This window comes from Strigops habroptila, chromosome 8, assembly GCF_004027225.2.
Source record: "Strigops habroptila isolate Jane chromosome 8, bStrHab1.2.pri, whole genome shotgun sequence".
Taxonomy (NCBI): Eukaryota; Metazoa; Chordata; class Aves; order Psittaciformes; family Psittacidae; genus Strigops; species Strigops habroptila.
The window spans coordinates 22,092,735-22,111,966 of NC_044284.2; the positions used below are offsets into that span (position 1 = coordinate 22,092,735).

At 43.1% G+C, this 19,232-nt stretch overlaps 1 protein-coding gene across 1 annotated transcript in view; it reads right to left on the bottom strand.

The window, feature by feature from the left end:
* PLOD2 (procollagen-lysine,2-oxoglutarate 5-dioxygenase 2) overlaps positions 1-18,676 on the bottom strand; it is a 59,566-nt gene extending 40,890 nt beyond the window's left edge. Inside the window, 3 exon segments of the mRNA XM_030494975.1 lie at positions 22-158; positions 1,692-1,783; positions 18,233-18,676. Coding sequence (XP_030350835.1) covers positions 22-158; positions 1,692-1,783; positions 18,233-18,341 — 338 coding nt within the window. The 5' untranslated portion in view covers positions 18,342-18,676.
* Between the last annotated feature and the right edge of the window lie 556 nt (positions 18,677-19,232).

Here is a 19,232-nt window from a genome sequence, read left to right on the forward strand (position 1 = left end):
CAATAAGCCAAGATTGCTCACCATTCAACAAACATTACAACCAAGTCCTCTTGATCAGCATAGCTTTCTAAGCCTTCTTTCAGTAACCGAACTTTCTGCCCTCCACCAATAGAATTAGGCAGCTCCCCACCTTTCCACTCTTCACCTTTTCCAAGTACCTGGAAGAGGAAAAAAAAAAGCATTTTTGCTAGTACCCAAAACAAGAGGCTTTTTAAAGCAGGACCTTATTGAAAACAGATGTTAAAGCAGAAGCAACATATTAAAGCATAACAAGCCAGCATTTCCAACATCATAAGTTTTCCATGTCTGAAGCAGCATTAGGCACAATGACATCACTGCAAAAACATGAGACATTTCTTAACCAAGTAAGAATTGAGCAATTGCCTGCTACCACCGTTTATTCAAATGAGTCTCCTTCGGGGAGGGGGGGGGAACCTTCCCCCCCCCCAAAAAGAAACCAAACAAACAAACAAAAAAAAAAAAACCAATCCCAAAAAACACCACCAGAAACAAACACTAATAACTGTTTCAAAATTTGCATTACAAAAGCATTCTGAGTGAGACCTTTAAAGTCAATGTAATCACTTTAGGAGCAGGAAGCTAAGAGATCTTGGTGGATCAGGGTATTATTAATACAAATCACAAGCTCCAATCTTTCTCAAATCCCTCCAGAACACTTTTCTATATGGAAAGGATAGGTTCCCCCAGCAGGTGGTTACTAAAATCGGCTAAACAAAATTCCTCCCTAGCCAAGCCCTATAGTGAATTACAGCTCAAAAAATAACAAAACCCCTTGGTTTTGAACACAATATTTTTGGAACTCATAAAACCTGGAAGAACCACACTGCATGAAGCTTTGGACAAATCTGCAAAGTTAGTAGATATACCCAGAGCTCATGCTTCTTGGGTGCTTCAGTACATCATTATCATTTTAGGAAAGGTTCTCTCAGTCTCCCAAGTTCAGTGGTTCAAGTCAAACTTCAAAGACCCGAATAATTTCCTATTTATGGTGCAGACACCATCATAAGTAAGCAGAAAAAATTCATAACACCACCAATTCTTGGATTTTCTCTTGCAGAGCAATTTGTGGGGAAAGTTTAGAAGAGGTTTAGTGCCCTTCCTTTTTCCCAAGGTCATGCAGAGGCCAACCTCAGAATGTGACATGTGGAGATATGGAGCAAGGCAGAAAGAACGATAGAAACATTTTGTCCTCTCAGAGAATTACAGGTTCCTGAAAAACACAGAGAAACTTTCAGTTGTGATCCTCCTTCCCCACAGCAGAGATCCAGCTTTGTTTAAGGAGGGAGACATTCAAAGCCCTTTGAGCACAGTGCTGCTTCCAGAAGTATTAATCCAAACAAAATCAGCCACACCAAAGCACGAGGCTGTATCACAAATGATGACAGAACCTTTAAGTGACTGAGGACACCGATCACAATAGCTACTGATCTTTAAAACAGTTCCTCAGGCAGTGAAAGAAGCACTCTTGTGGTTGTTCAGAGGGGGACCAGCAGGTAAGCAACAGGGAGAGCAGCATGGCCACATGCAAGTGCCCTACCCGCCCCTGAGCTGTGTAGGTCTTTTACTTTGCTGCAGCATGCAAGGAAGCTAATGCAATTTCAGTTACTACTGCACTGTTAGTGTCTTAAAGGCTGTGTAGTATGAATACCTGGTATGAAAACATACAATACCTTTACTGTGTAGTTGAAGTGCTTTGCAGTTTGCATGAAACGGTGAAAGCCATCAGGTTCTTTAGTTGCTACAGTGAAAACTAGTAGTTTATCTGAGGGAGAAAAAGAAGGAACGTGTATTAATATGTTCTCAGGCCACAGTTTATAATAAAAAAATGCACTGGACAGCTCTGGATCAAGGGACTTGCATCTCATTCCAAGACAGGAGGCAAATACACAGTCATCTTATAGGCTTGAGACATTATCAAACATGAACTACTATGGACAAGGGTGCTGTATTTAAAATTATCCTCAGGAAGAGGAAGCAAAGCACGCTATCTACTCTGTAAACAACTAACTCAAGACATGAAAATAAAGCTAGTATGACTACTGCACAGGAAGGAATCTTCAAAACAAAAATAACTCACTACTTTTCAGTTTGAGCTAATCCTGTGATCTCTTATCGCAGGACTGAATGGTACCAGAGAATTTACCCAGCCTCGGTAACTCCCCTGAAAGAACGTGTTCATATTCTTCATGGAAACAGGGCAAAAAACCCCAAAAAACTATGGAAACCAGTCCCCCAACACGCAGCATTTAGTGCTTTTAAGTCCTTGGGCAAGAGAAAAGAGCAAGGGTTTTGGGTTTTTTTATTCAGAGCCTCTGTAAATTACAGCAGTGCCCTCCTACTGCACGCAGGCAAATGACTATGCAACCAATTTCCTTTTCATATCCCAGGGCTTTTGACATAGTTCAAATGATGCCATGCATTCCCGCTAAACAGCTTCCCAATTAAACTACTGAACAACATTCAGCACCCTATGCGACATACTGCATAATCAAGGCACATAATTCAAAGCTGTGAGAAAGACAGTACTGCTATCCAACATGAAGTATTTAATCAGACCAGCCTGGATCCCAGAGCACATTGCAGTTCCCCAGTTTAGTCTGAGTTCAAGCAACAGCTGCCCTCTGAATAGAGCCCATGAGATCAATCCTTACAAGAAAGTAAAATTTATCGCCTCTACTGAACATTCCAGATACAGTGCCTGTTGCTTCACTTACCCCAAAAAACATCCTCTGGGTTTATCTTCACAAGCATAGTAACGTGTGCTAAAAGCGGCTGCTGTGAAAAACACTTCTGTTAACCCTTCAGCCTTGTCCACCACCACAGACGTAGCAGGCTAAAAATTTTGGTAAGAAGTTTTAGAAGATTAATTGCTCCATCTTCTTCCCACTTAAGTCGGGAAGAAGAAGCAGTCTTTTACAGGCAAGAATCAGAAAAAAAATCCCTTGAGTACATCTCAGGACGGTAGGAGGACCTCCACAGAGGATTCCAGTGCAATGTGTTCACAGACCACTGACTCATAGATAGACTTAAACACAGCAATATGGTTCAATACCTTCAAAATAATATATTCTAAAGGTCATGTAGTTTAAAGTAATTCTACAGGAGTCACCACAGAATGAATAAAGAACACGGTATCTTAGACTATGACTAAAACAGAAGTGAAGGCAGAGGATAGGATTTTTCTCCATGGAACAGGTTAAGTTACGATTAATTTTTTCTCAAGCACTGCATTTTCAAATTAGAGGGAACAGGAAAAATCTGATCATACCAGACTGTACCATCAAGCCAAATGAACCCATAATTGAAAGTTTCCACGATGAGAGACTGAAAACTCCTTGATCCAGATGACCAACCAGTTAAGCACTGACTATAACCACGGAATTTGGTTTAGGGTAGACATATTTCACACCCAGATCTTCCTGAGGAATGCTAACAGCAAGGATTCCAAAAACGTACTTTACAACATGATGCAAATGACAAAATGTGGGCTGCATCAGATTCCTTCTATAGTCATTAAAACAAGTAAAGTATTAAACCAATGTGCAATTACAGTTTGCCAAGCAAAAAAGAATCTACTGTACTTTACAGGATATTGTCATTCTCTTTTCATGGAACCCAAAGTAATTCCACCTACACATTGTTCATGTATTTCAGGATTCACTGTGGATCCTTGTATGTTACCTGAGTTTTGTGGAATAAGAGGAAAGATAATGATGTGCCAAATCATAAGGGTTTGCAACCTGAGCTATATAAATGGAGAAAGATGAACAGACAAATAACATCCTTTATATTGACATGAAACTGCAGAAGAACCTGTATTACACTCACAGCCAATGAAGCAATCTAAGGACGCTGCCTCAGGTAGGTTTGCAAACAGTCACAAAACATGAAGCTATTTTTAGAAATGTATGATTCACATTGGAAATGTTTCCTTTTTAGCATACTTGCTAATGGTCAATTTTTTAAAATTACAGATGAAAAGGCTGGGCTGCATCAAAAGGAACATGACCGGCAGGTCAAAGGGGATGATCCTGCCCCTCTACTTTGCTCTCGTGAGACCTCACTTGGAGTATTGTGTACAGTTCTGGTGTCCTCAACATAAGAAAGACATGGAGCTGTTAGAGACAGTCCAGCGGAGGCCACAAGGATAATAAGGGGGCTGGAGCACCTCCTTAACAGAGACTGGCTAAGAAAGCTGTGGCTGTTCAGCCTGGAGACCTCATTGCAGCCTTCCAATGTCTGAAAGGGGCTTACAAGGATTCTGGAGAGGGACTCTTCATCAGGGACTGTAGTGATAGGACAAGGGGTGATGGGTTCAAACTTAAACAGGGGAAGTTCAGGTTAGATTTAAGGAAGAAGTTCTTTACTGTGAGGGTGGTGAGGCACTGGAACAGGATGCCCGAAGAAGTTGTGAATGCTCCATCCCTGGCAGTGTCCAAGGCCAGGCTGGACAGAGCCTTGAACAACCTGGCCTAATGGGAGGTGTCCCTGCTCATGGCAGGCGGGTTGGAACTAGATGATCTTAAGGTCTTTTCCACCTCTAACCATTCTATGATTCTATTTCCACGTCTCTGCTGCACCACAGAATTTTAGGTGCATGTGGTAGTTAAAAATGATTTAAGTGCAGCAGAATTGTAATTATAGCATTTAGAGTCCATTTAGAATTAGAGTTTCTTTGTAGACTACTAAGTCTTTGTTGAGGGTTTTTTGGGGAGGTAGTGGGTTTGTTTGGTTTGATTTTGTGGTTGCGTTTTTGGGTTTTGTTTGGGTTTTTGTGTTTGTTTGTTTGCTTTAAGTAATCTGTGTCTGACCAAAGAGCAAAAAAACCCATGCTTTTTACTCTGTCTATAGTGTGTATGGACAGACAATGCAAAGTGCATTAAATTATAGTTACCTTGGTACATTACATAGGGCATTACTAACCAAATGAGGAAAGAGCACTGTAGTCTTCTAATTAATAAGACATTACAAAAATATTAATGTAATTCCTGTAGGCTCCTGTGACTTTATTTAGATGCAAGTGACAACTTGCACCAGTTTTACTGGCAGAGTTCCACTAAGCATAGCATGGGAGATACGTGTTTCTTCTGGGGGAAGTGAGTGAAGAGAATGCCCACCAAATACTTCTGCTTATTTCTTTTTAACTTTTTAATTTGATTCACTTTGAAATACCCATTCCTTGTTTGCTACATTTAGGTACAACAACCTCTTAGAACACTTGCCCAAGCTGTGTCTCATAACACAAATCCAACCCAATTTTCACGAACTCACACCAGTGTCAATATCCAAGTACAACACAGATCCCAGGGGAGTAAGTTTATCCAAGTGCCATTTCCATTTCAGGATGTGCTCAGCTACATCTATTTTCGCTGCAGCCACCCACGGTGTCCCTGCTGCACAAAGCAGGTTCGGTCACACAAAGAGCCCCGCTGGTATGGTTGTTCAGAGCAGCACCAGAGCCTTTACCACAGGCTGGTCTGCATGCAAATGTTGCACTGAGCAGTTGAGTGACTGGCCCAGAGTCCCCAGCAGCATCACTGTGCCAGCTGCAGGGCTCCAGCTGTGCAATGAAGACCTAGGCCTAGCAGCGGAAAGCTGTCTGCAATTACTCAGAGCCCAAGTTACCACTGTGGCCCAGTACCCCCCAGTGAGCGAGCCACAAAATTCTGTATTTGCAAAAACCCCAGGATGAATTCTAGCTGCAGCTCGACACTGTTCCTGATTCACCACCCTCTTTGGCACAAACCCCTGCCCCATCCTCCATGCAGGTGTCTACCCAAAGGAGCTCTGCTGCATGGTGTTACATATAGATTTGAGCTATCCTTAAGTCTGCCTATCCTCCCGACATGAAGGGACAAATGCACACTTTCAGTAATATTTTCCAACAAACAATAACAGCATCCTCAAAATGCAAACTTACATGAAACAAACAACACAGCAGGCGGTCACAGCCCTCCACACTTGCAGGGTACTGGGATGCCACATAGGGTACAGACTGCCTGGCAGGGCTAGGCTCCCCCAGCACGCAGCCTGCCAGAGGCATCTTGGCAGGCACTAGAGGGGATTACCAAGCTTGGCATTTATTTCCACATGTAAAGTCAGCCTGTGTAAAAAGGAAACACGAACTCTATACTGAAGTTCAATGGGAAGGCATGAAAAACATTTCTGAAGAGCTTCATGCCAGGTATGAGGGTTCTGAAGTTACTAGAGTGCAATTACTCCAGACAGCTTTCCGATAGTTATAGTCACAAAACAGCTGTTCCGTTTTGAAAACAAGCCTGAAAGAGCATGCATTTGGCCAAGAAAAGTATATCCAGTGACAAAAAGAATTCATTTTTACATGCAAATTAGGAAACCCTTTAGCACTGAAGTTGTGAAAGACAACACTGCATTGACAGCACATGCAACTTAGAAGGAAATCCAGTGAAGGGTTATCAAAACATCTCACTCTTATTCAGTCTTATGTGCCACTACCATGAGGGATCTGACTGAATAATAGATATTTATTTCCACAAATAAGAACTATAAACCAAAGCTTTTGTCTTCAGTGAACTGCCTGGCAAGGTCTCAGCCAGGAATTAACACGGCAAGACTGCTTTAAGTAGCAGTAACCCGTCTCCTTGTACCTTGGCAAAGAAGTAAGCAAAGAACTGCAGTCATTCCTCACACGCCCACGTGGTTCTTATTTATCTTGAATGAACACTGACAGAGATTACTATATAATTTCTACCAGGGGTTGTGGGCACTAGTACAGTAGATTCAGAGCAGCCAGAACTGAGGATGTTGCTCAGAGCCACATGGGAGCTGACATTTCATTCTTGGATTCAAGTACCATGGACTTCTCTGGAGTAGGAGTGAGCTGTAAGATCAAAGGACATCTGTGCATGGTACTACATTATGCCACTAAAATCTATTTCTACCTTTAAAACTAGTGGTTTATAACAGTAAACAAATCATGTTTGGTACTTGGAATGCAGTTTACAGTTCTAGTATCTATATAAAAACACAATCTACTTTCTCCTTTGCAGATTACGTTGCACCCAGAACTGCTCAACTGAGTAACAACTGTGCATCAAACTCTCCATTAAATGAGCAAAGAGGTACGCAACTGCAAAACAATTCACCAAAGGCTTCCAGCAAGCAAATAAACAAGCTGCTAGAGAGCGTGGAAAAGCCTAGGAAGTGGAAGTATACTGGGAATAGCTCTGTGGCTTTAAAAACAAAAACCAAAAAATCCATACATGCACATTGTCAAAGGAAGGTCAGGTAGTAACTTTGGCAGTGATCCGCATGACCTTAAAGCATAGCCTGGGCACATACCTGGAAGAGAAGATGGAAGAGATGGATACCTGGAAGAGGCACATGAATGCATCCAAGCCCATTAATTAAGCAATGTAATTGTGTCCATTAATTAAGCAATGTAATTGTGCCTATTGTTATGTCTTCCACACCTCCAGAGATGTGGCAGACCAACAGGTTACAGCTTACACACACAACCAAAAAGAGGGGAAAAAAAAAAGCCAACCCACAGACTGGATTTAGCTTGCCTTTACACCACATAGGAGCATCCTTCTTCATCACTGGAAAGGCACACTAACACACAATACCACTGGAAGTATTATCAGCCTGGATTCCTTCCGTCACACTTCAAGAGCATAGTAATGAGGACCGTTCAAGAGTAAGTGGAACCGAGAAGTAGATGTCAGAGTGACAGTAAACAGCCCCAACTAACTGCAAACTGATTGCATTTCTGCTATTATTTATTGTTTCCATGGATTAACTGGGAGGGAGGGGGGGGAGGGGGAGGAGGGGAAGGAAAGAAAGAAAAAGAAAGAAAATAAAAGAGAGAAAGAAGAAAAAAGGAAAATAAAAAGGGGGGGGGGGGGGGGAAGCTTGTTTGGTTTTGGATTAAAGTTTTCAGTATGGCTGTTTATTTCCAAGGCAGGCAACCTACCCAATGTATAATCATCTCAAACTTATGAGTTCTGACTTGGCCATGCCGCTTTCCCTTCCAACTTTGTACTGACCCAATAACCAGAAGGTGAACTAGAGGAATTGCCCTCAACAAGTTCTATTTTCCTTCCTTACACAGCTCACCTAAAGCACATGCTCCATCAAGAAAACTCACATTGCAAGACTTTTACAGCAGTCTAGTTAGAAACAAAATGTAATTAGGAGTTTCCCTGGCTTTCCCATCCATTATATTCCCCTAAAAAGGGAATATTTCTGTGCCTGGAGGAGAAATCACAGTCCTCAGCTCTGCCCTTAGCACAGCTCCTTGCACATCAGAAGCTCCCGGTGGGCGCTTTCCAGCATGTCACCAGGCCTGCTTGGAGAACATGCTATTTTAATATCACTGCCCTGATAAGCATATTGAGTTAGTAAATAAAAGGATAATAGTGCAGTTTGAGCTGTGAGTAGGTCAGCTGACAGTATGCAAAGGCATGATCCATAACAGGCATTTGATATTTAGTTTCTCATATCCTCATGATAAAACCGGTAAATTTTGGAAGAATAAAACTTTTAAAACTATTTAGGAATAGTGTTGCTATACAACTAACCTCCTGTAATTTCTCTAACAGATGAGTTGTATTTCTGGAAGATATCCTGGAAAATGTAAAATACTCTACAATATCTTCCAAACAAGATGAAGCTTACCAAGATCCAAAAAAATGTCTGATATAAAGCTTGTTGGAAAGTATCTTATTTATAGGATCAATTGCTGCTTCCTCCATAAAACTGAATAATATAACAGTCTGAGTTCCCAATTAATTGAAAAACTGTGAAAGAGCTTTTAAAGAGAATACAGCACAAGATTTAAGCCAATAGTAAAGAAAGCATTAAAAAAACTGAAATGGATCATTGGGCTACACAACACTGTACAGAGTCAACACAGTCACGATAGCCAGTTCTCTATCCATGCAAGTTTTGATGACTGTACTAAAACCAATTCTTCCATATGCTTCCAAGCTATGTTGAAGCTCTGCAGATAGCTAGAGGATCACCGATGGTGCCAACAGGAGTTTCCCTATTTATACGGACTCAGGCTGTACGCTTGGAACCCAAAGAACTGTTAAGCTAACTAAAAAGCTGAAATATCAAACAGCACTTTCAAAATCCAGATTTTTAGCACATAATCTTCCACTTATCACTCAAGAAGGCAATACTAGACTCCCTGAAACATATGTTTATTTTTTCCCCTATAAATGGGAGTTACAGCCTAAACTTCTATATCAAATAAAACTTGAAAATCCACATACTCTGAAAAGATGTCAAATAGCTGGAAACAGGAGAAACCCATCACATGCAGTGTAACCATGATTGTGAGTTATACATACATATACTTGGTTAATGCAATCCAGCAGAAAACAAAGATGATCTTAAGAACATAACCTGAAAACCACAAACCTTAAACATATGCATCTACCCAGTGCCAGTTTCTATGACATGCATATGGTCAAAGAAAGTAGTAAGCCAACAGAAGAATTTCTGGTCAAATAAAACTTTTGGCATAGACAGGGAAAACACAAAACTATCCAACAGCTGTTTATTTTCCCCCAGGATTCTTTAGAAACATGATAATGTGCTGAAATAGCAAACATGGTCATCTTCTTTTCTCAGGAAAGAAACGACCATTACACTCCAGGAGGGGGAAAGATGACTGAAGTATAAACAGTACTACTTCATATTTCGAAGTTCTGGGGTTTTTTAAATCTGATTTTTATATTATACAGTCAACTTCTGTTCTGCACACTTTGCTGCACACCTCCACTCATACCACATTTAACTGCTTCTCAGAGAGGCAGACTGGTTTCAAAGTCCCATCAAGAACTTCAGGAAAGCTAAAGGCCTGACAGAATTAAATCTGGGCAGGGATGTTACAGGCAACAAGAAAAGCTTCTATGGGCACATCAGGCATAAAAGTAAGATGAGGGGAAATGTGGGCCTGCTCCAGAAAAATATGGGAGACTTGGTTACCCAGGACATGAAGAACTGCCTGCTGTAAGAGAAGATCAAATCTGAAACCACCTAAGCAACCTGAAGGTTCACAAGTCCATGGGATCTGATGAGATGCATCTGCAGGTCCTGAGGATGAACTGGCTAAGCCACTGTCCATCATATTTGAGAAGTTGTGGCAGGCCAGTGAAGTTCTCACTGACTGGAAACAGGGAAATATGACCCCCTTTTTTAAAAGGGAAAAAAGGTAGAACCAGAGAACTACAGGGCAGTCAGTCTCACCTCAGCGCCCAGCAAGATCATGGAGGAAATCCTCCTGGAAACTGTGCTAAAGCACATGAAAATAAGATGACTGGTGACAACCAAATGGCTCCACTAAGGGCAAATCATGCCTGACAAATTCCACGGCCTCCTATGACAGTGTGACAGCACTGGTGAATAAGGGAAGAGCAACTGACATCATCTACCTGGACCTGTGCAAAGCTTTTGACACTGTTCTGCAGAACGCCCTGTCTAAACTGGAGAGGCATGGATTTGATGGATGGACCACTCGGCTGAACAAGGAACTGGCTGAATGGCTGCAGTTTCAGTTACTTTCGAATAACTGGTACTGTTGCAACTTCCCCAGCTGCAGTTAAGTGTTGCCTGTCACAGGGTTCTCCCTCTTCTCATGTGTTTTAAGGGAACAAAGAAACCGGGTTAGCAGAAATGCATGATTATATTAAGCAAGAGCTGCTCTGAATTTTCTTGTAATATACAAATTTACACTATATTAGCACTTGCTAACACACAGACACTGGACAGGATGCTAAGTATCCTCTCCCCTCCCCCCCAGCTTCCCACCCCTTTCTACTAACTGAATCCAAACTAAAGTTTTCCCAAGACTTTCAAAGAGACTTATCACTCAAGAGTTCCATTATTGTTAAACGCCATCTGCAATCTAAATCATGAAGAAGTGAACAGTGCTGTAGAAACAGTGCATTTCAGAATCTAAAGTTTGTTAGGAAGATACCAAAGATTTCTCATACAAAAAAATCTCTCATGCTTTAATTCACAGCCCACGGGGACGAAAACAGGCATTTCCTTCTTCCGTACGTACTGACTCAAACGATAAGCCTGTTGAGCTGCTGCTTTCTGCCTTTTATCTCATCATTTCTGATATCACACATACAGTATCTAAAATGTTTACATGGAAATGATCAACTGTTGAACAAAGCTAGTTCTAAAAAAATAAATAGCCACCCACATACTGTATCTCTGTAACTGTATTTCTGTATATATATTCACATGCTTTCAAAGATGTTACTTCCAACATTAATACACAACTGATTTCAGAAAACATTTGAAAGCTGATTCTGTCTCAGCTCTCAATTTACTTTCTTTTCATTTAGTACTATTGAATATACAGTCAACAAGAGCTCATTAAGACCAGTATGTGCACTCATCAATCACCCATGTCAGTCCTTGGTGAAGCACTGAGCAGTGCTCAGGCCTGCATCCATTCTAATGCAAAACTTCCTCCTTTTGATAGCTGAACAAAACCAGATACAAGCAGCAGTAGTCAGACCCTGTTTACTGAATCAGTCGCTCTGTAGTAAAGCAAAGATAAGACACTTTCCTTAGTTCCCAGATAAAAAAAAAAAAAAAAAAAAATTGAAGTCAGCTGTTTGTAAATGACATTGCCATGCATGAAGCAACTCCTCGAACAAGAGCTGCCTAACTTCCTGACAAGCAGGGAACAGATCAGGTTACAGCTGTTTATTAGTATACAGATCGCAATCAAACCACAAAAATCTTGAGAGTGGTAGTGGATGGAGTCATGGTACAGGCTGGGTCTTGCTTGAACACGCCTATTGGATGGCCCTGCTATAAACTGTCACTGGGGCTGTGCAGCTGAGAGCAGGACACAATTAACATCAGCTGTTTAAGTGAGAAAGTTTACTCAGCTTCTGCCTTTTTACAGCCTTGCCCTCTCTGTCTCTCCCAAACACATATCTAGAGAAAAGCATGCTGCTTCTTAAGCTGCTGTTTAGCAACTCCAGCTGCTTAAAGCGAAGCAGTCAGACACAGCACTAGGCATTGTCAAAGTCCATTCTGACAGCTAATCAATTCATCAGTGAAATTCAGCAGGTAAGAGCTGCAATAACAGTTTTTCCTTAGACTAGTCTTTGCTTTCAAAAAAAAAGAGAGAAATTGGAGCTGGAACTGGGAAGTGGAGCCATCCTGAAGATGTGTAACTGTCCATGCCTGCACCATGGTTCCTGCTGTCAGCAGATGCTACCACCCCGATTAGTCAGTTCATTTGAAAAAGCTGCCCTGCAGCTCCACATCTGGCCCTATGTCCAGATACTGGTCATGTAAAATTCTCCAAACAGAAACACAGAACACGCAACCCTGGAAAAGATAAAAAACATGTTTTTCAAAGATCCCTCTTCTGTGTTAACAAGCAACTTAAACTCCACACTTGAAATACATGTAGCACCCTGACTTGAACTACTCAGTCCTTCAGATCATGAAATAGCACCAAAAATTTCTGGCCTGCTTGTGACACGAGACGCCATGACATGGCAAGTACGATGCATATTTAAAGATGCTTTTAACATCAAACACTTGACCCAGCAACTTCAGTTGCTTAAGTTTGTAGGCCTGGTTCTGATCTAACATGTGTACAATTGCTTTACAGTGATGTAAAATAGAATTGGTAAACCGCTTACAGAATAGCCTAAGGCAACATATTGCTGTATTAGTTTCATGTGAACTACAAAACTAATTAAAAAAAAAAAAAAAAAAGGCAATTCTATCAGATACTGATTATTTTCTGCACAGATGATTTCAGCGAGAACCCCTAATGGGCTCATTCAGTACATTAACACTTAAACCCACAGTTACATAATTAATTGTCAGAGTAATGGCACTTAAATGCCAAACCTATTTTTGTTTCACATTTTTCTGCTTTTTCCCTTACAGTTTGCCTTAATTACAAATACTGTCTATGCCAGCTTTAAAAAACATGCTTGCAGTTACACTGCAAGAATCAGTACTATCATCAAAAAGGAATCCCCACACCCTTGCTTTTTTTTTTTTTTTTCCTCCTGTGTCTATTTTCCAAGGAAATCCACGGTGGATCAATAGATTTGCCACTTGCCTAAGAAGAAACCCTGGAATACCTTCAACAGGCAGACCAAAAAGCTGGTGAGTCAACAACTAAAATAAAGAGAGCTTTTTCAGAACTGACCTATAAATTCGAATGGAATGTTTTAAGACAAGGAAGAGTTGTACTGTTTAGCCTTAAACTATTAAGGAAATCGGTCTGTAATTACTTAGTACTCCATTACAAAAATAGTCACGTGTTTTAAAAGAAATTATATAGTAATCCACAATATCTTTAATTTTGGTTCAAGCTGAAGAAGAATGAAATAATCAAATATGCCAACTGTACAATTTGTCAATAACCTCAATATTTCAATAATTAGTAGGCACCTAAGCTTCTGCAGTCTCAGTGCTGAGCTGGTACCGTTACCATTAAAATATTACATTAAAAAAAGGCACACAGGCATGCACACACACTGAGAACATGAAGACGCTGATCATCAAATAAAAGACTTACTGTTTCTTTACAGGACTTGTAATTTCTTTGTTTTTCATTTGTTTGTTTTTCCTTCTACAAATTGTAAATTAAATTCTAGCTCTTGATGAAAAAAAAATAAAAAAAGAAGATATGTGGGATGAATCTACCTTGAGGAAATACTCCAGAAGCAGTTCCATTAAATCACCTAAAGCCACTTGTGGAATCAGGCTGTGCTTGCAAGCACGTACTCCTTGATGATTAACTGTCATTTATTCTCTAGAGCTACAACATTCCCACACATACAGACACATTCCTGATACTGATTTCTTTGGTCAAGTTGTGTTTTGTGCTGGAAAGAAACACCCTCTATATACAAATTAAGAGGGAACAAAAATACTGTTCACTTTCAAACCTCTCTGCCTTGCAAGTGGTCCTTCAAAAACTAAGAAAAACTGACATCATAAATGAAAACAAAAGTGCCTTTATTGCAACCATACTTACTCTTCATGACAAGGGAATTCACTTGAGCAATGTGTCAAGAAATTTGTATTTCGGACTAGCAGCTCTACACAAATGGAAAGATACTGGTTTTGATTACACAACGTAATAGCATTAATTCAACAAACAAAACACTTGTCCATGAAGAGACTAAGTCACTTTTGCTTAAGTAAGCAACAGTGAGGGAAAAAGCCAAGAACTTGCACATAAACCATGACTTTCCAGAATACGGCACCAACATTGATAAAACTTTGAGAAATAATCTGTTGGTTTAGATCAGGAACGTGTTTCAAACAATACTTCCCTGCCTCAGATAACCATGGTGGTCATTCCACTGTACCTTTACACTGCAATTTACAGCATCAACTACTGATGCTAAAGGTCACAACTGGTTTACCTTTTCTTGTTTTAATTAGAAATACATTGTAGGGTCAAAGTTGCAGTGATCTTATCCAACCCCACCGCATTATCGCAGAGAGAAGCAATGTCACATTCACCACTGTGGTCTACCTCGACAGACTAATTATTCTGCCCCTAAACCAGATGCTATGAAGAACTCAGACTGCCAACTCTAGATGTCTTCAAGGATGACTATGTTCAAAGGGAAAATTATGGAAGACTGACTCTGCTGTTTTGCACCTCCACAGCCACATTTGATTACTTTTAACAAATTTCCAAACATACACATAGCCCACCACACACAGGTTTATTATTTGCCATTTATTTCAAAGGTGGAGCCTAAAGGTATCCACATGCGTGATACCCTCTGAAGGGGTGCACACTGATGCCACATGCATTTCGAAAGAGCCCCCACGGAATCAGGGTGATGATGCATCAAGACACGGGTAGCCCAAGTGCTGTCTCCTGCTGCATTGGGTCCTGGGTACATCACTCTGCCTTTACTCTTCACCTGTAAGGGCAGGTGACAGCTATTTTGTACAGTCCTCACATAAAGGGCACAAAACTCCCAAGTGATCTAGAGGAGGTTTTTCCCCAACACAGGTTTATGTAGCAGCTTTAGATACTGCAGTGACAAGACGGGACAAAAGTTGCATCAGAGGACAAGCATGAAAATTGGGCAGAGAGATGGAGGCAGGCATACAGTGCTGTACTTATGGCCTCTCCTCCACAAAGCAGACCAAGTCTTTCAGTACTTCTAATAAGTATGTCGAGATGGCTGAATGACCAAATTCCCTTCTTTGCTCACAGGTGCCTCAAAAGGAGAGGACTATCAATCACTGTCACTCACAGCAATCATTTTAGCTGGGTCCAAAGAAGTCAACAAGAAATGGCAATAGTACGTGCCATATCTCCAGGTCCTTGCACAGCTAGACCGGTCAGCAATTACTTCCTAAAGCACTTGTGACCAGCATCGGACAGATACCAGGGTGGTGGAAAGCCTGCTGCTCCCACTGCCTGCCAGGCTGCCTCTAGACAGCCACCCATGCTGCCTGGCCCTGCTCCGTGACAAACCCTCTCCCAACCCATCCTTCCCACCCTCACATTTTGGAAGCACATAAAGACAGGAATGAACCACAGGGCCCACCTCAAAACCTGCCAGTTTGCCACCGTTACAACCTGCGGCCCCAACGCCTCAGTGGAGCCACGCTCCAGCTGGCCCAGTCCCCACAGCCGCTCTAGGGAACAGACTCAAAGGCAGTGAAGCCATTTCCCATGCCAACAGCTGATTAATAAAACATTTTAGGTGGGAACATCATTTGCATCTGTTGCCAAGAGCAGTGTCTGCTTCTAGCACAATGACAAATGTCTTTTCCACTCGCTCTCTCGCACATCCTGGATTGCATTACATGATAAGTAACATGCATGCAGCAAGTACGATGCAACGGAAAGATTTTAACGCTGTTCTTTTAACACAGAAGCTTTTGTGTCTCCACCATACAGGAGCCACTGTTTCGGAGCTCAATGATGCTCTTCTCTGTGACTGCTTGAAACATAAACCTGTAGAAAAGGAGCACAGGAGGGATTTTGGCAAATAGTTTGCCACAGGGCCACTCTGACTGCTCACTGTCCCAAGTAACCACTGCTGAGCGACAGCCCATTCTCTTGCTCTAACTTTTCCAAGCCTTTCTATGTTAAGCAGCAAAGCCTTATTAAAAAATACAGATGCAGCTTGGCAGTTGGTTTCAGATACTCTTGTTACAACTTATTTCTGAAGCAAGCAGTAACATTAATGGACCGCTTTAAAACCTGTCATGTAAATTATGCCTTTGCCTGCTGCTTTACACCAAGTTGTACAAAGTATCAAGAGACTAGAAATTAAAACCCAGATTTCTAGAACTGGAAGAAAATTAAGTTCTGCCCTTCAATTAGTACAGCACTGACTCAGGGAAAACATTTAAGGGTTAAAACTGGAATAAAAACAAGTAACACAGCAGGCAGTGTCTGGGGTCATGAAACTACTCAAGGAGTGGTTTCAACTCAGAGCCTTCTACAATTCAGGCTTCTCATGTTTAAATTAAGAAGATTTAAGATCTTCCTGTGTGAACATCTATATATAAATGTACCAGTGCTTCCTAGCACCATAATTTGTATAGCATCATATTTATTATTTATACAGATGTAACAGTCTATTTTGGGTTTGCTGAATCATGCAGTGCTGTCTGGACGACACACTCTACTTTTCACACCTTTGAACACCAGCAGGATTAAAGAAAAATCCTTACCATGCTAGCTATTAGTTGTATCAGCTTGAGATCCCAGATTTCGAGTACGCAGTTGAAAAGGATGCATTATTTGAATAGATATGTTTGAGAAATTTTAACTGTGATTGCAATAACCAATTTCCAAAGGAGCTTGACTTGCAATACCACTGCCCTGATGACAGGAGCTCAACTATTTACCCAAAACCATCTCACCAGGCTGCACCACCAAGGGACAGTAAAGACTGATTAGTAATGCTCACACTCCCCTAACAGACCACGAACTACAGCACATACCTCAACCTTCAGAGAAATCCTCTGAATGGCTAAAAGCAGCAGAACATTCAGAAAACTGGGAATAAGAAATTCATTGAGTGGAGTCTGGTCTTCGTCAACACCATTTTTATTTTTTTTTTTTTTCTTTTTTTACACTAGTTATCAACCAAGTCAGCACTTTTCCTATCAAAATGAGAACTTGCTTCTCAAAAAAAAAGTTCCTTCCTCTTGCACACCAGAAGAAAATTAATCTAGATATTAAAAATAACTTGATTACACTCTTGAGTAAACAAGCCAAGAAATTAAACTATTTTGGATTTCATGTGGTAATAATCTAGAAGGATGAAATACCTTTGTATGATTACAACAGCGATCAGAAGTACAGATTCTAAAACAGCACTAGAGCAAGAAATATGTTTTGGCATATAGTTGGACATACATGTTCTTGGACACCTCTCTCTGAGGGAATTTCCTGTATACATTCTTTTATTTTACATGCTGAAGATAAAATTTCCTTCTCTCTTCTGAATCCTTGAAGTTCAAGTGACTACAAAATACAACAAGCCTCTACGGGACAAGCCCTCGAAGGGGCACTGAAGCCTCCAGCTGACTTTTGCATGAAGTGGGAAACTTCATCAGCGTTTGCTACAGTTCAGAGAAGCGGCTGACGTTATGCTTTTCCCAGCCTTGGAAAAACATGTTCATCAACACCTTGTCCCAGGGAAAGGGAAGAAAAGGGGGAGGGAGGGGAGCAGGAGGGGGAAGAAGGGAGAAAGTCATGGACACTCGCTTCCCATTAAAGAATTTTACTTTTTTTCTTCCCCAAGGGGGATTATGCATCTATGACCCACCTCGGCAGTTAAATCACCTTCAGCAAACCGGTTCCTCCCGACAGCCGCCGGGGAGCCCTGCTCTCGCCGGCGCCGCAGCTCCTTCCCGCACCGCCGGGCCCGCTCCGGCGCGGCATTTTAAAGTGCGGGGCGGAGGAGCCAGTTGGGGTTAAAAATAAGTAACTGGGAAACCGGCGGCTCCCAGCCACCGCACCCAAGACGGGAGGGTTCTCCCTTCCTGGCGGATGTTATGGAGCCGGGGGGCACAAAGCCGCCGGCACCGCCCGGCCGGCAGCTCATCCCCGCCGCCGCCACCACCACCCTCACTGCGCCCGAACGCACCTCCCACAGGCGGCCGGTCCGCGGGGGACCGCGCCGCGGTACTCCACCACCGCACCCCCGACCCCAGCATCGCGCCTCACCTGCGGGGCCGGGGCCCGGCCCGGGGCGCCGCTCCGCCGCCACCAGCAGCGCAAGGGCCAGCAGCAGCGGCAGGAGGAGGCGCGGCGACCGGGCGCCGCTCCACGCCATCTTCCCCCTCCGCACCCGCCGGCCTGCCGCCGCTCCCCGCGCCACCACCCCTCGAGAGCGGGGGGGGAAAGGAGGCGGGAGATGGAAACCGAGGGGGAAAACTCGGTGCCTGGGCAGCAGCCGCAATCCTGCTGCCGCTCCTCCTCCGCGGCGGGCAGGAGCGAAGGGCGCTGCCGCCCGCCCCAGGCTTTATATGGCGGTGGGAGGACCCGGGCAGCGACGGCACCCGGCGGCGCAACAGGAGCCGCTTGTGGCGCCGCTCCCGGTGCACGCTGCTGCTGCTGCTGCTGCTGCTGCTGCTGCTGCTGCTGCTGCTGCTGCCGCCGCCGCCGCCGCCGCCGCCGCCGGGAGAGGGACCAGTGGCCAAACCCCGCCCCGGTCTCCGGCGCCAGGGCCGGTGCCGTAGGGGTGGGGCGCTGTACGCGGCCCCCCGCCGCCGCGGGGATAGAGCGGAGCGGGCTAACGCCCGGCCGTTGGCGTGGGTCGGGTCTGGCGCGGCCCAGCGCGGTGCTTCCGCTTTCGGTACCTGCCAGGGCGAGGGGCCGAGGTGGCCTTTCCGACCCGCTCCTGGAAGGGCTCCCGAGGTGGTCGCCATGTGGGGAATGATACTCGCCTCCCCCTGCAGACGTTTCGTCAGTGGTTCCGTTGCCCGCCATTATGTCTTGATAAACGTATTCCTGAAAACTTAAATGTTGTTCGGGAGACCGTGGGCAGCTGAAGCCATTACTCCATTCTATGATTCTGTGGGCCAGCAAAAACGGTCTGACCCTTCCGCATATGGGAGTAGCACTGTCGGTGTCGGGACTGTGCTGCATATCCACAGTGCTTGTGGACGACTTCCCTGTTAAACACTCCTCATTATAGCATTCAGATTTCCATCAAAGAAACAGT